Below are 16,546 nucleotides of genomic sequence, written 5' to 3'. Positions count from 1 at the left end.
ACAAATAAATATTACGATTAAATCAAAGACCAAACCCAAGGTTTTGGTGAACTCACCTTCTCTTTGTGAGGTAAAGTCTGAGTTCTGGTAAAAGTGTCTACTCCGTTAATACTGATCAGTTCTCCATCAACAGGTGGAAATGGAGCGGGGAAAACCACTACGTCACTCTTTAGTGTGTCTGAGCTGAAACACACGTCATACTGCTGAGTAGCTTTAGAGTAAGACCAGCTCCCGTCAGGGTGGGTGGTGATCATGGGGCCGCTGTACCTGCCCAAAGTGCCATCTGTCCTATGGCATCTGACTACTATTAAACTGATAAAGCTGAGCAGAAAGATGACGGACACCGACACAGTGGCGATCAGCAGATACAGGTTCAAATCCGAGAAGCTGTCCTCCTTTACAGGCACATGTCTGATCTGAGTCTGGATTTCAGCCGTACTTTCAACCACCACCACATCAATAGACACAGTAGCTGACAGGGAGGGTTCTCCATTATCAGAGACCAAGACCACCAAGGGGTGAGTTTTGAGGTCATTGTCACTCATTCTCCTCTTGGTCCTGATCTCCCCGGTGCTGGTTCCGATCCTGAACAGGTTGTTTCCTTTGGGCTCAGACAGGTGATAAGAAAGCAGCGCATTGTATCCAGAGTCTGCGTCTACAGCCCTGATCTTTGCCACAAAGTATCCCGCTTCAGCAGAATAGGAGATGCTCTCACTGTTAACGGAACCGTGCTCAGAATATGGCGCGAGAATCGTGGGACTGTTGTCATTTTCATCCAGGATAAAAACGTTGACTGTCACGTTGCTGCTGAGCGGAGGAACACCAGAGTCTGTGGCCTGAACTTTAAACTGGAAAGTTTTTAACTCCTCATAGTTAAAAGACTGCAGGCTGATTATATTTCCTGTTTCTGAATTGATGCTTACAAATGAATTTACTGGGATACTGTTTGAATCGCCTTCCAACGAATACGTTACTTTAGCGTTTTCATTTATGTCGGGATCGACTGCATTGATAGTATAGAGACGAGCACCAACTGGTCTATTTTCTTTTACATAAATATTAATTGCAGGTTCAGCGAAACGAGGCGCGTTATCATTGACATCAGAAATTTCAACATTAACAACACTGGAGGCGGATAAAGACGGGATACCTTCATCGTTAGCTATAATTGTGACGTTGTAAACAGACCGCTCCTCTCTATCAAGAGGTCCGTCTACAACTAAAGAGTAATAGTTTTTGTAATTTGAAATCAACTTAAAAGGAGTGGAACCAGCAAGTTTACCGCGAGTCTGACCGTTTTCCCCTCCATCTTTATCAGTCACTGTCACCAAAGCGACAACGCTTCCTATTGCAGTATCTTCTCTGACAGGGTTCATGAGTGACGTCACCACAATTTCTGGGGCATTGTCATTTACATCAACTATCTCAACCAATAGCTTCCCATTTGCTCTTCGAGGTGACGGACCTCTGTTTGTTGCTTGCACATGAATTTCATATGCTGACTGTGCTTCATAATCCAAATGACCCTTAACAGTGATTTCACCAGTTTCGGCATTTATAAAAAACAAATCAGCTGGATCGAAGTTTGCACGTTTGACAAAAATGTAAATTACTCTCCCGTTGTCCCCTTCGTCTAAGTCTGTGGCATTGAGATGAATTACTAATGATCCGGCTGGAGCATTTTCATTTACACGTGCTTTATAAAGTGTTTTGCTAAACATTGGTGTGTTGTCGTTTACATCCAGAACATGGACTATAATTTGTACGCTTCCGGTGTTAGGAGGTTTGCCTCCATCTACAGCGGTCAGTGTTAGTTTAACGACGGCTTGTTTCTCTCGATCCAAAGCCTTCTGCAGCACCAATTCAGCGGATGCAGTGTGTTCTCCGCCTCCTTGTATATCTAGAGAGAAGTATTCATTTGCACTCAGCCTGTAAGTCTTTACCGAATTACTGCCTGTGTCTGCATCAAGAGCCAGCGGAAGCAAGAAATGCTCGCCCGCGGGTGAAGATTCAGAAATGTTCAGTGAAAACGATTTCTCTACGAAGGTCGGCGCATTGTCATTTAAATCAGCAATCGTGACTTCGATGCGTCGGAGTACCATAGGATTGCTCAGTATAACCTCCAAGTTTAGTGTGCATTTTATCACGTTTGGGCAGAGCTCCTCGCGGTCTATTCTCTCATTAACATAAAGATCCCCTGTTTTAAAATTAGCTTCGAAATATCTCTTACTGTATCCAGACACAACATTTAGATTCCTCGTTTGCAGATCTCGAACATTGACGTTTAAATCCTTTGCGAGGTTTCCAATCACAGTCCCTTTGTCCACCTCTTCAGAAATAGAGTACGATATCTGAGCCGCAGACCAGCCGGATAAAAGCAGGACGATCGGCAAACACAGAATTTCATTATTCCTTCCACTTCCCATCGCTGCTTTTAAAGACGGAGACGCGATTCAAAGTATTTTCATCTACAAAACACCAAAGAACCAGCCGACGTGTAAAATTTTATCCTCTCTGGTTTTCTGCTTTTTATCGCCATTCCTGTCCTTCCCACAAAGCACTGCCACCCAGCTGACGCTTCATACGTAAAGGAGGAGACTGAAAAAATCGCAGCTTTCTAAAACATGTGGTCAATACCGACCCCATGCGTTACAAATTAGATATGACTATGGTTTAAAAATAGAGGAGCACAATCAGTATAGTTTATTCTCAGATGCAGTTTTACTGACCAAAAACACCCTTTAAACGGGCTAACAACACAGAATGAATAACTCTGTTAAGATATAGAAGAAGTGTGAAGAATTACCATTAATTCCTCCAATTTCACTGAATAAAACAGGGCGAGATTATTGTACATGGATAAAATAAAACAAAAGAAAAATCTTAACATCAAGCAAGTTTAACTGTTATACTACTTAAAAACCCAAGACAGAGCACTGGTTGATTTATGTCAGTGTTCCTTAACAAAAACAAAGAAACTAGGCTATTGTCATCCAGGAAACTTTTTTAGTTTAGTATTTTAATTAGCAATCTTTAGTTACCATTGTGATTTCTGCCAGTTCATTTTTGCAAAAGCAAGAATAGAGACTAATTTTACACATACTACAGATAGGACTTTTTAAAAGGAAATTAGACAAGGAATGTGTCCATTTGTTTGTGTACAAATCTGTAGTATGGACTAAAAGACTAAAACCAACTCACCTTCTCTTTGTTGGGTAATGTCTGAGTTCTTGTAAAAGTGTCTCCTCCATTAATACTGATCAGTTCTCCATCTACAGGTGGAAACGGTGCGGGGAAAACTACTACGTCACTCTTGAGTGTGTCTGAGCTGAAACACACATCATACTGCTGAGTAGCTTTAGAGTAAGACCAGCTCCCGTCAGGGTGGGTGGTGATCATGGGGGCGCTGTACCTGCTGAAAGTGCCATCTGTCTTGTGGCATCTGACTGCTATTAAAATGATGAGGCTGAGCAGAAAGATGACGGACACCGACACAATGGCGATCAGCAGATACAGGTTCAAATCCGAGAAGCTGTCCTCCTTTACAGGCACATGTCTGAACTGAGTCTGGATTTCAGCTGTGCTTTCAACCACCACCACATCAATCGACACAGTAGCTGACAGGGAGGGTTCTCCGTTATCAGAAACCAAGACCACCAAGGGGTGAGTTTTGAGGTCATTGTCACTCATTCTCCTCTTAGTCCTGATCTCCCCGGTGCTGGTTCCGATCCTGAACAGGTTGTTTCCTTTGGGCTCAGACAGGTGATAAGAAAGCAGCGCATTGTATCCAGAGTCTGCGTCTACAGCCCTGATCTTTGCCACAAAGTATCCCGCTTCAGCAGAATAGGGGATGTTCTCACTGTTAACGGAGGCGTGCTCAGAATATGGCGCGAGAATCGTGGGACTGTTGTCATTTTCATCCAGGATTAAAACGTTGACAGTGACGTTGCTGCTGAGTGGAGGAACACCAGAGTCTGTGGCTTGAACTTTAAACTGGAAAGTTTTTAACTCCTCGTAGTTAAAAGACTGCAGGCTGACTATATCTCCTGTCTCGGAGTTTATATTTACAACAGATGAAACTGGAATGCTTTTAAGAGAACTATCTAACAGTGTGTAAATCACCTTTGCATTAACATCTAGATCATCATCGAAGGCATTTACTGTATAAATTACTGAGCCTGTTGGACTGTTTTCTTTGACATACGCATTAATAACAGGCTCCATAAATTTGGGTGCGTTATCATTAACATCAGAAACATGAACAGTAATGACTTTGTTACTGGACAGAGGTGGAGCTCCTTCATCTGTGGCTGTAATGGTGACATTATAAACAGAAGTGCTTTCTCTGTCCAGCAGTCCATCTACAACTAAAGAATAATCACTTTTGTAGTTGGACTTGAGATTAAACGGAGCAGATCCAACTACCTTACAGCTAGTTACACCATTCTTCCCTCCATCTTTATCACTTACTGTAATCAAAGCAACGATAGTCCCCAGCTCTGCGTCTTCTTTTACAGGTGTCATTAGTGACGTCACTGATATTTGTGGGGCATTGTCATTCGCATCAATTATCTCAATCAGTAATTTAGCTTGTGCACTACGAGGAACGGTACCCCGGTCTGTTGCTTGTACTCTGACTTCATAAGCAGGCGTCTCCTCATAATCCAATCCACCCTTCACTGTGATTTCTCCTGTTTCTGAATTGAGATCAAACATATTTGATGGATCAATATTCCCTCGTTTGATGAAGGAATACAAGATTTTACTGTTCATGCCTTCATCTAAATCTGTGGCATTTAACTTGATAACAAGTGTTCCGGGAGTGGCATTTTCTTTGACACGCACTTTATAAAGCAGCTTGCTAAAAGCGGGAATATTATCATTTACATCGATTACATTCACATGTATTTGTAATGATCCCGTTCTTGGAGGTTTTCCTCCATCTACAGCGGTCAGTATTAGATTGATTACTGACTGTTTTTCTCGGTCCAAAGCTTTTTGCAGCACCAGCTCAGCAGACACACCGTGCTCTCCGCCGCTCTGCATATCAAGTGAGAAATGCTCATTTTGACTGAGCTTGTAGGTCTTCACTGAGTTGCTTCCTATGTCTCCGTCCACGGCCACTGGGAGAAAATATCGCTCTCCCGTTAACGATGATTCAGAAATATTTAAATAATACCTGCTTTCAAGAAATGCAGGCGAATTGTCGTTTATATCTAATATATTAACCTCTATGCGATGTGCAGTCATTGGATTGCTTAGAACAGCTTGTAGTTTTAAGGAGCATTTTATAGTCTGTGGACAAAGCTCCTCTCGGTCTATCCGTTCCTCAACTAAGAGATTCCCACTCCGTAAGTTAACGTTAAGATATGTCTTACTGTAACTGGAAACCACACGTAGATCCCTGTTTTCTAGTTCCTGTACATTGATGTTTAAATCCTTTGCGAGATTCCCCACCACTGTGCCTTTGTTCAATTCCTCGGAAATCGAGTAGGCTAACTGCGAAGCAGCCCAGTGCCAAAGACAAAGAAACACAACAATGCGAATCCAGACGTGTTCCTCCTTTGGTCGAATATACATTGTTGATCCACAAAAAGAAGTGAACACAAGTGAACATTAATCCTCATTCGAGATATGTACACCCGAAGCCATAAATGATATAAGGAGCTCCTGCTCTCATCATCACAGCACCTTCTGCGGGTGTGCAGCGGCCGATGAGGATTTCATTTTTTCCCGTGCAGGGAGGAGTTTTAACTACACAAATACATTTAGGTCTATGGTCTCCTGCGACATCATGTGGTGATAGACTGATAACAAAAGACAATAAAGAGTACTAAATACCTCTTAAAAATTGTGAATATTGAAATAAAAACATATATTATTGCTATTGTAAGCGAGAAATCTGGTTGATAAAAAGGTCGCTAGTTTCGTGACTAAAGGAACATCTGTAACATTATGAAAATTCAACTAAATGATTACTGTGATTCAAATTCCAGAAATTGTTATTCTGTTTTAATATGAATTTTTTAAACCATGAAAGGAAAATGTTTTGATTTTTAGTGTATGAAAACACAACATCCATACGTCCTAAACAGGGGAACGTACCGTCTAACATCACGGACAGCGAGTTTTCACCACATTCAAGCACAGTCACTGAACATTACAACAAACTGACAACTGCTACAAAAAGTCAACGTTTAAGGCTCAGCCACCATGGTAATCAGCGTAGACTATAAAATGTCACTGAAACGTTGTTCAGCAGTCAAAAGTAGCATATTAGCATAGTGCCACGAACCTCTATCACTCAGTAATAAATGAACCGTTTATGTAAATACAGAAGTGACAGAAAACATATAGGCATTTAAAGCCTGGTAAATTTACACGCACCATGTCACATTAAAAAAAGAACAAAAGAATTAAAAAACTTCAAGCCTGTGCAAAGAGCGGATGATTTTTACTGCCTACCTTCAAATGGTATTATTGGGTGATGAATGTGAAACAACTTAGAGCTGGGTTACCTACTGCAGCAGTCAAACCCATTTGGTCCCAAATAGAGACGGAAGTTAATGGCGGTATTTCTCCTTGAAAGGAGCTGTTTGACACCAGCCACAAACTCACCCATCCTATAATTGCAAATGCGAAGATATTGTGGTGTAAATTACATAAGGCGGGTCGTTGGGATTTTATTAAATCTCCTTTAGCAACTTTATGGGGGAATAAAAGAATTTTAATTGGAGGGACACCGGTTGACTGGCTACAGTGGCGTAAGGCAGGCATCCTCTATCTATCAGATTTTGGTTGACTGTGGGACCAAATGTTTTTTAACCTTTGATCAAGTTGTGGAGATAATTTGCAGCTTGATCAATTGTGGAGATATGTTCAAATACACAGCTCACTATTGAAGTGGCTGGGAACCCCCTTGTGTTGTCCTGTGGGCAGCCCTGTGGACGTACTGCTCTCGAGATCATCCTTGGGTAAAGGTATCACTTCTAAGTTTTATCATTTATTGCAGGATCGGTTAGCTGACCCTCTTCTTAAAGTTAAGGGCTATTGGGCCCAGGACCTGGCATTGGATATAGCTTCAGTTGAATGGGACTCATGTCTCCATAACGTTAATACTATGTATAAAGAAATAGGCAGTAGATTTATCCAACTTACGATAATCCATAGGTGGCATCGAACACTGCAACAATTGTATAAATGGAACTTGGCCCCCACAGACGATTGCTGGAGATGTGACGGTCAAAATGCTGCGATTTTACATATCCTATGGAACTGTTTGACACTTCGGGACTGGTGGGAAAACATAATGGAGGTCACTTTCAGTGTTTTGAAAAGAAGATTTGGTATCTCACCAAAACTGTCCATACTTGGTATAACTACAGAACTTTCCGATTGAGACTTTTCCTGCAATACAAAAAAAAAAAAAAAAAAAAAGGATTATCCCAGCTCTTACTACGGCAAAACGGGTCTTGTAAAGACATTGGCGGATAAAGAAACCCCCTCACTATGAGGAATGGCTAATGACGATGGTTAAGTTGGCATCTTACGAAAAAGTGACCTATGATTTATTAGATAAATAAATCATAGGTAAAGATAAAGAAACCCCCTCACTAAGAGGAATGGCTAATGACGATGGTTAAGTTGGCATCTTACGAAAAAGTGACCTATGATTTATTAGATAAATTGTACCATTTGGTCCCCCTTCACTAACTGGCTTTCTGTAACTTGAGGGGCAGAGGAGTAATGAGAGAGTGGTTGCTGTGGGGTTTGGTGTGTGAAGAAAAAATCTAATCATTTTTATTTTTTGTTTATTTGTTTGTTTGTTTGTTTTCTGTTTTGTTATTGAAGTTCAAAACGAAAATAAAAATGGTTGAAGATAAAAAAAAAAAAACAGAAAAGGAAAAAACCCCCACAAACAACCCAAAACAAAAAAACAAGACGCTGTCTTAAATGCTGAAAAAGCTTAAAAGTGATGCTACAGCTTAAGGTGACCTACTCATCTTCAGCATAATGCCACAAAGGTTATTCAAACAGTTTGGAAGTCTTGAGGACAGGGAATAAGACTTGGTGTACTAGTGCCTAACTGATGCTCAACTAAAGGTGCAGAATGTGTATGTATGTCTACACCAACTACACAAGAAATTGCAGAAGCTATAATTTTATGATTGCACGATGACGTTTTACAAGACAAGTACAAATGTCCTACCTTCTCTTTGTTAGGTAAAGTCTGAGTCCTGGTAAAAGTGTCTCCACCGTTAATACTGATCAGTTCTCCATCTACAGGTGGAAACGGTGCGGGGAAAACCACTACGTCACTCTTGAGTGTGTCTGAGCTGAAACACACGTCATACTGCTGAGTAGCTTTAGAGTAAGACCAACTCCCGTCAGGGTGGGTGGTGATCATGGGGGCGCTGTACCTGCTGAAAGTACCATCTGTCCTGTGGCATCTGACTGCTATTAAAGTGATGAGGCTGAGCAGAAAGACGACGGACACCGACACAATGGCGATCAGCAGATACAGGTTCAAATCCGAGAAGCTGTCCTCCTTTACAGGCACATGTCTGAACTGAGTCTGGATTTCAGCTGTGCTTTCAACCACCACCACATCAATCGACACAGTAGCTGACAGGGAGGGTTCTCCGTTATCAGAGACCAAGACCACCAAAGGGTGAGTTTTGAGGTCATTATCACTCATTCTCCTCTTAGTCCTGATCTCCCCGGTGCTGGTTCCAATCCTGAACAGGTTGTTTTCTTTGGGCTCAGACAGGTGATAAGAAAGCAGCGCATTGTATCCAGAGTCTGTGTCTACAGCCCTGATCTTTGCCACAAAGTATCCCGCTTCAGCAGAATAGGGGATGTTCTCACTGTTAACAGAGCCGTGCTCAGAATATGGCGCGAGAATCGTGGGACTGTTGTCATTTTCATCCAGAATTAAAATGTTGACAGTGACGTTGCTGCTGAGTGGAGGAACACCAGAGTCTGTGGCTTGAACTTTAAACTGGAAAGTTTTTAACTCCTCGTAGTTAAAAGTCTGCAGGTTGATTATATCTCCAGTCTCTGAATTTATATTTAAAACAGATGAAACTGGAATGTTTTTAAGAGAGCTAGCTAACAGTGTGTAAGTCACCTTTGCGTTAACATCTAGATCAGCATCGAAGGCATTTACTGTATAAATTACTGAGCCTGTTGGACTGTTTTCTTTGACATACACATTAATAACAGGCTCCGTAAATCGGGGTGGATTATCATTAACATCAGAAACATGAACAGTAATTACCACTTTACTGGACAGAGGTGGATTTCCTTCATCTGTGGCTGTAATGGTGACATTATAAACAGAAGTGCTTTCTCTGTCCAGCAGTCCATCTACAACTAAAGAATAATCATTTTTGTAGTTGGACTTGAGTTTAAACGGAGCAGATCCAACTACCTTACAGCTAGTTGCACCATTGTTCCCTCCATCTTTATCACTTACTGTAATCAAAGCAACGATAGTCCCCAGCTCTGCGTCTTCTTTTACCGGTGTCATGAGGGACGTCACTGATATTTGTGGAGGATTATCATTCATATCAACGATCTCTATCAGTAATTTAGCATGTGCACTACGAGGAGAGGCGCCCTGGTCCGTTGCTTGTACTCTGACTTCATAAGCAGGCGTCTCCTCATAATCCAATCCACCCTTTACTGTGATTTCTCCTGTTTCTGAATTGAGATCAAACATATTTGATGGATCAATATTCCCTCGTTTGATGAAGGAATATAAGATTTTACTGTTCATGCCTTCATCTAAATCTGTGGCATTTAACTTGATAACAAGTGTTCCGGGAGTGGCATTTTCTTTGACACGCACTTTATAAAGCAGTTTGCTAAAAGCGGGAATATTATCATTTACATCGATTACATTCACACGTATTTGTAATGATCCCGTTCTTGGAGGTTTTCCTCCATCTACAGCGGTCAGTATTAGATTGATTACTGACTGTTTTTCTCGGTCCAAAGCTTTTTGCAGCACCAGCTCAGCAGACACACCGTGCTCTCCGCCGCTCTGCACATCAAGTGAGAAATGCTCATTTTGACTGAGCTTGTAGGTCTTCACTGAGTTGCTTCCTATGTCTCCGTCCACGGCCACTGGGAGAAGATATCGCTCTCCCGTTAACGATGATTCAGAAATATTTAAGTCATGCCTGTTTTCGAGAAATGCAGGCGAATTGTCGTTTATATCTAATATATTAACCTCTATGCGATGTGCAGTCATTGGATTGCTTAGAACAGCTTGTAGTTTTAAGGAGCATTTTATAGTCAGTGGACAAAGCTCCTCTCGGTCTATCCGCTCCTCGACTAAGAGATTCCCACTCCGTAAGTTAACGTTAAGATATGTCTTACTGTAACTGGAAACCACACGTAGATCCCTGTTTTCTAGTTCCTGTACATTGATGTTTAAATCCTTTGCGAGATTCCCCACCACTGTGCCTTTGTTCACTTCCTCGGAAATCGAGTAGGCTAACTGCGAAGCAGCCCAGTGCCAAAGACAAAGAAACACAACAATGCGAATCCAGACGTGTTCCTCCTTTGGTCGAATATACATTGTTGATCCACAAAAAGAAGTGAACACAAGTGAACATTAATCCTCATTCGAGATATGTAAACCCGAAGCCATAAATGATTTAAGGAGCTCCTGCTCTCATCGTCACAGCACCTTCCGCGTGTGTGCAATGGCCGATGAGGATTTCATTTTTTCCCGTGCAGGGAGGAGTTTTAACAATACAAACAAATTCAGGTGTATGGTCTCCTGCGACATCATGTGGCGAAAGACTGCTAAAAGCATACTACATAGTAACCGTGAATATTTACTGTCAGTGTGGACATGGAAATATCTAAAAATTAGATTGTGTTGTGTGAAACCCGGTCAATAAAAAAGAAAAAATCGGTATTTCGGTGAGCTAACGAGCACGTGTGACGTTATAACAATTCAACACACATAATGTCTTTTATTCAAAGTCCATTATTGCTTATTTTTCAGTCGTACACATGTATTAGAATCAAAAAGAAGAGGAAGAAGAAAAAACAAAACCTTTGCTCACTTCATGATGACACAAAATGCACATATTCTAAATATGGCACCATACAATCTAGCACCACGGACAGCGACTTTTCATGACATTCTATACTCGTCTTGAATAAAAAAAGATACCTGGTACTACACCGTGTGTTGCACGTTGAGTCACCATGGCAGCCACTGTAGGTTATATAAACATTAAAATATAAATATGTCAACGAGAGTAAACAAGCCTATTAGTACAGTGACAAGTACCAACACCGATCACCCACTGTGGGACATGAATTGTTTACTTAAATAAATAAGTGACTAAAGGTACTCTTGACGCCTCCTAGTTTTGTACGCACTAATTTAAGTTTAAAAATCGCTCGTAAGAGAGTGAAAGGGTTAAACGCTATTCGACAGATTATGTCACTCATTTTAAGCAAAATGCCCCAAAGTTCTGTCAAGCAAACTCAAAAAGAAGGAGTCAGTCTTAGTGTTTTGGTTCTTACGATTGTTCAATTGAAGGTGTATAATTTGTATATATGTAAGAACTGTTAACAGGAAATGACATAATGATTTTATCGCACTGTGACGTTTTACAAGACTTAAGTTCAAATTACCTACCTTTTCTTTGTTAGGTAATGTCTGAGTTCTTGTAAAAGTGTCTCCTCCATTAATACTGATCAGTTCTCCATCTACAGGTGGAAACGATGCGGGGAAAACTACTACGTCACTCTTGAGCGTGTCTGAGCTGAAACACACGTCATACTGCTGAGTAGCTTTAGAGTAAGACCAGCTCCCGTCAGGGTGGGTGGTGATCATGGGGGCGCTGTACCTGCTGAAAGTGCCGTCTGTTCTGTGACATCTGACTGCTATTAAAGTGATGAGGCTGAGCAGAAAGATGACGGACACGGACACAATGGCGATCAGCAGATACAGGTTCAAATCCGAGAAACTGTCGTCCTTTACAGGCACATGTCTGAACTGAGTCTGAATTTCAGCTGTGCTTTCAACCACCACCACATCAATCGACACAGTAGCTGACAGGGAGGGTTCTCCGTTATCAGAAACCAAGACCACCAAAGGGTGAGTTTTGAGGTCATTGTCACTCATTCTCCTCTTAGTCCTGATCTCTCCGGTGCTGGTTCCGATCCTGAACAAGTTGTTTCCTTTGGGCTCAGACAGGTGAAAAGAAAGCAGCGCATTGTATCCAGAGTCTGCGTCTACAGCCCTGATCTTTGCCACAAAGTATCCCGCTTCAGCAGAATAGGGGATGTTCTCACTGTTAACGGAGCCGTGCTCAGAATATGGCGCGAGAATCGTGGGACTGTTGTCATTTTCATCCAGAATTAAAATGTTTACAGTGACGTTGCTGCTGAGCGAAGGAACACCAGAGTCTTTGGCCTGAACTTTAAACTGGAATGTTTTTAATTCCTCATAGTTAAAAGACTGCAGAGTGATTATATCTCCAGTCTCTGAATTTATATTTAAAATAGATGAAACTGGAATATTTTTAAAAGAACTATCTAACAGTGTGTAAGTCACCTTTGCGTTAACATCTAGATCAGCATCGAAGGCATTTACTGTATAAATTACTGAGCCTGTTGGACTGTTTTCTTTGACATACACATTAATAACAGGCTCCATAAATTTGGGTGCGTTATCATTAACATCAGAAACATGAACAGTAATGACTTTGTTACTGGACAGAGGTGGAGCTCCTTCATCTGTGGCTGTAATGGTGACATTATAAACAGAAGTGCTTTCTCTGTCCAGCAGTCCATCTACAACTAAAGAATAATCATTTTTGTAGTTGGACTTGAGATTAAGCGGAGCAGACCCAACTACCTTACAGCTAGTTACACCATTCTTCCCTCCATCTTTATCAATTACTGTAATAAAAGCAACGATAGTCCCCAGCTCTGCGTCTTCTTTTACTGGCGTTATCAGTGACGTCACTGATATCAGTGGGGCATTATCATTCACATCAATGATCTCAATCAGTAATTTAGCTTGTGCACTACGAGGAACGGGACCCTGGTCCGTCGCTTGTACTCTGACTTCATAAGCAGGCGTCTCCTCATAATCTAATCCACCCTTCACTGTGATTTCTCCTGTTTCTGAATTGAGATCAAAAATATTTGATGGATCAATATTCCCTCGTTTGATGAAGGAATATAAGATTTTACTGTTCATGCCTTCATCTAAATCTGTGGCATTTAACTTGATAACAAGTGTTCCGGGAGTGGCATTTTCTTTGACACGCACTTTATAAAGCAGTTTGCTAAAAGCGGGAATATTATCATTTACATCGATTACATTCACATGTATTTGTAATGATCCCGTTCTTGGAGGTTTTCCTCCATCTACAGCGGTCAGTAATAGATTGATTACTGACTGTTTTTCTCGGTCCAAAGCTTTTTGCAGCACCAGCTCAGCAGACACACCGTGCTCTCCGCCGCTCTGCACATCAAGTGAGAAATGCTCATTTTGACTGAGCTTGTAGGTCTTCACTGAGTTGCTTCCTATGTCTGCGTCCACAGCCACAGGGAGAAAATATCGCTCTCCCGTTAACGATGATTCAGAAATATTTAAGTCATGCCTGTTTTCGAGAAATGCAGGCGAATTGTCGTTTATATCTAATATATTAACCTCGATGCGATGTGCAGTCATTGGATCGCTTAGAAAAGCTTGTAAGTTTAAGGAGCATTTTATAGTCAGTGGACAAAGCTCCTCTCGGTCTATCCGCTCCTCGACTAAGAGATTCCCACTCCGTAAGTTAACGTTAAGATATGTCTTACTGTAACTGGAAACCACACGCAGATCCCTGTTTTCTAGTTCCTGTACATTGATGTTTAAATCCTTTGCGAGATTCCCCACCACTGTGCCTTTGTTCACCTCCTCGGAAATCGAGTAGGCTAACTGCGAAGCAGCCCAGTGCCAAAGACAAAGAAACACAACAATGCGAATCCAGACGTGTTCCTCCTTTGGTCGAATATACATTGTTGATCCACAAAAAGAAGTGAACACAAGTGAACATTAATCCTCATTCGAGATATGTACACCCAAAGCAATAAGTGATATAAGGAGCTCCTACTCTCATGGACACAGCACCTTCCGCGTGTGTGCAATGGCCGATGAGGATTTCATTTTTTTTCCCGTGCAGGGAGGAGTTTTAACTACATGAACACATTCATCTATGGTCTCCTGCGACATCATGTGGACAAAGACTACTAACAGCATACTACATAGCCGAATATCTCAAGCAATAGTGAATGTTTCATTTTTGTGTGGAAATAAAAACTTGTTGTATTTAGAATGTAAGGGGAAAATCTTGTTAGTGTTATTGAATGATTCTACACAATCACCTCGTATTGAGCTTGGTACACGATGTCTAGCACCACGGACAGTGAGTTTTCACGACATAAAATTTCACGTCTTTCACATCACAAGAAAACGACAGCAGCTGTCACATATTTGAGTTTGTGGTTTTGGTCAACATGGCGAACCGTGTTGATTACATAAACATGACTGAGAATTATTCCAAGAAAGGAGGTGATAGCACGACATCAAGGGCCAGAAAAGATCAGCTATTTTTTTTATGAACTGTGAAGACGAATAAATAAACTAATAACTACATCTCAAAATATCATTAAGCATTGAAGTTTTGCGCCCAGAAATTAACTTTAAATATTTTTTGGCTAAATGCTGAAAATACAGAAAGCTAAAACAAAGCCTAATTCCTGTCATGTTCAAAATAATGTATCGAGGTCAAACAGTCTTGTTAAGATGGATTAAGGGTGGTGTTTTGTTGCCTACCTTCTCTTTGTTAGGTAAAGTCTGAGTCCTGGTAAAAGTGTGTCCTCCGTTAATACTGATCAGTTCTGCATCTACAGGTGGAAACGGGGCGGGGAAAACCACTCCGTCGCTCTTGAGTGTGTCTGAGCTGAAACACACGTCATACTGCTGAGTAGCTTTAGAGTAAGACCAGCTCCCGTCAGGGTGGGTGGTGATCATGGGGGCGCTGTACCTGCTGAAAGTGCCGTCTGTCCTATGGCATCTGACTGCTATTAAAGTGATGAGGCTGAGCAGAAAGATGACGGACACCGACACAATGGCGATTAGCAGATACAGGTTCAATTCCGAGAAGCTGTCCTCCTTTACAGGCACATGTCTGAACTGAGTCTGGATTTCAGCCGTGCTTTCAACCACCACCACATCAATCGACACAGTAGCTGACAGGGAGGGTTCTCCATTATCAGAGACCAAGACCACCAGTGGGTGAGTTTTGAGGTCATTGTCACTCATTCTCCTCTTTGTCCTGATCTCCCCGGTGCTGGTTCCAATCCTGAACAGGTTGTTTCCTTTGGGCTCAGACAGGTGATAAGAGAGCAGTGCATTGTATCCAGAGTCTGTGTCTACAGCCCTGATCTTTGCCACAAAGTATCCCGCTTCAGCAGAATAGGGGATATTCTCACTGTTAACGGAGCCGTGCTCAGAATATGGTGCGAGAATCATGGGACTGTTGTCATTTTCATCCAGAATTAAAATGTTTACAGTGACGTTGCTGCTGAGCGAAGGAACACCAGAGTCTTTGGCCTTAACTTTAAACTGGAAAGTTTTTAACTCCTCGTAGTTAAAAGTCTGCAGGTTGATTATATCTCCAGTCTCTGAATTTATATGTTATGATATGTTCAAATACACAGCTCACTATTGAAGTGGCTGGGAACCCCCTTGTGTTGTCCTGTGGGCAGCCCTGTGGACGTACTGCTCTCGAGATCATCCTTGGGTAAAGGTATCACTTCTAAGTTTTATCATTTATTGCAGGATCGGTTAGCTGACCCTCTTCTTAAAGTTAAGGGCTATTGGGCCCAGGACCTGGCATTGGATATATCTTCAGTTGAATGGGACTCATGTCTCCATAACGTTAATACTATGTATAAAGAAATAGGCAGTAGATTTATCCAACTTACGATAATCCATAGGTGGCATCGAACACTGCAACAATTGTATAAATGGAACTTGGCCCCCACAGACGATTGCTGGAGATGTGATGGTCAAAATGCTTCGATTTTACATATCCTATGGAGCTGTTTGACACTTCGGGACTGGTGGGAAAACATAATGGAGGTCACTTTCAGTGTTTTGAAAAGAAGATTTGGTATCTCACCAAAACTGTCCATACTTGGTATAACTACAGAACTTTCCGATTGAGAGACTTTTCCTGCAATACAAAAAAAAAAAAAAAAAAAAAAAAAAGGATTATCCCAGCTCTTACTACGGCAAAAGCGGGTCTTGTAAAGACATTGGCGGATAAAGAAACCCCTCACTATGAGGAATGGCTAATGACGATGGTTAAGTTGGCATCTTACGAAAAAAGTGACCTATGATTTATTAGATAAATTGTACCATTTGGTCCCCTTCACTAACTGGCTTTCTGTAACTTGAGGGGCAGAGGAGTAATGAGAGAGTGGTTGCTGTGGGGTTTGGTGTGTGAAGAAA

At 41.6% G+C, this 16,546-nt stretch overlaps 2 protein-coding genes across 13 annotated transcripts in view; both read right to left on the bottom strand.

Moving 5' to 3' along the window:
• The window catches only part of LOC116336023 (protocadherin alpha-C2-like), a 188,698-nt gene that overhangs the window by 37,034 nt on the left and 135,118 nt on the right, over positions 1–16,546 (bottom strand). Inside the window, exon 1 of one of the 12 annotated variants that reach the window (XM_039618116.1) lies at positions 11,669–14,160. The exons of 8 other annotated variants lie outside the window; for them this stretch is intronic. In XM_039618116.1, the coding sequence (XP_039474050.1) occupies positions 11,669–14,047 (2,379 nt within the window). In that variant the 5' untranslated portion in view covers positions 14,048–14,160. Of the gene's footprint in view, positions 1–56; positions 1,275–3,201; positions 3,871–8,209; positions 10,700–11,668; positions 14,161–16,546 lie in introns of those variants that run through there. 3 more of the 12 variants (XM_039618112.1, XM_039618161.1, XM_031759818.2) reach the window with 3 other exon arrangements.
• LOC120443583 (protocadherin alpha-10-like) lies at positions 14,816–16,243 on the bottom strand. Its single transcript, XM_039622478.1, has one exon. It carries the CDS (start codon positions 15,560–15,562, stop codon positions 14,816–14,818), a length of 747 nt encoding a protein of 248 aa, XP_039478412.1. The 5' UTR covers positions 15,563–16,243.

The sequence above is a fragment of the Oreochromis aureus genome, linkage group 2 (assembly GCF_013358895.1).
Source record: "Oreochromis aureus strain Israel breed Guangdong linkage group 2, ZZ_aureus, whole genome shotgun sequence".
Lineage (NCBI taxonomy): Eukaryota > Metazoa > Chordata > Actinopteri > Cichliformes > Cichlidae > Oreochromis > Oreochromis aureus.
This window is presented reverse-complemented; position numbering and strand designations above follow the sequence as displayed.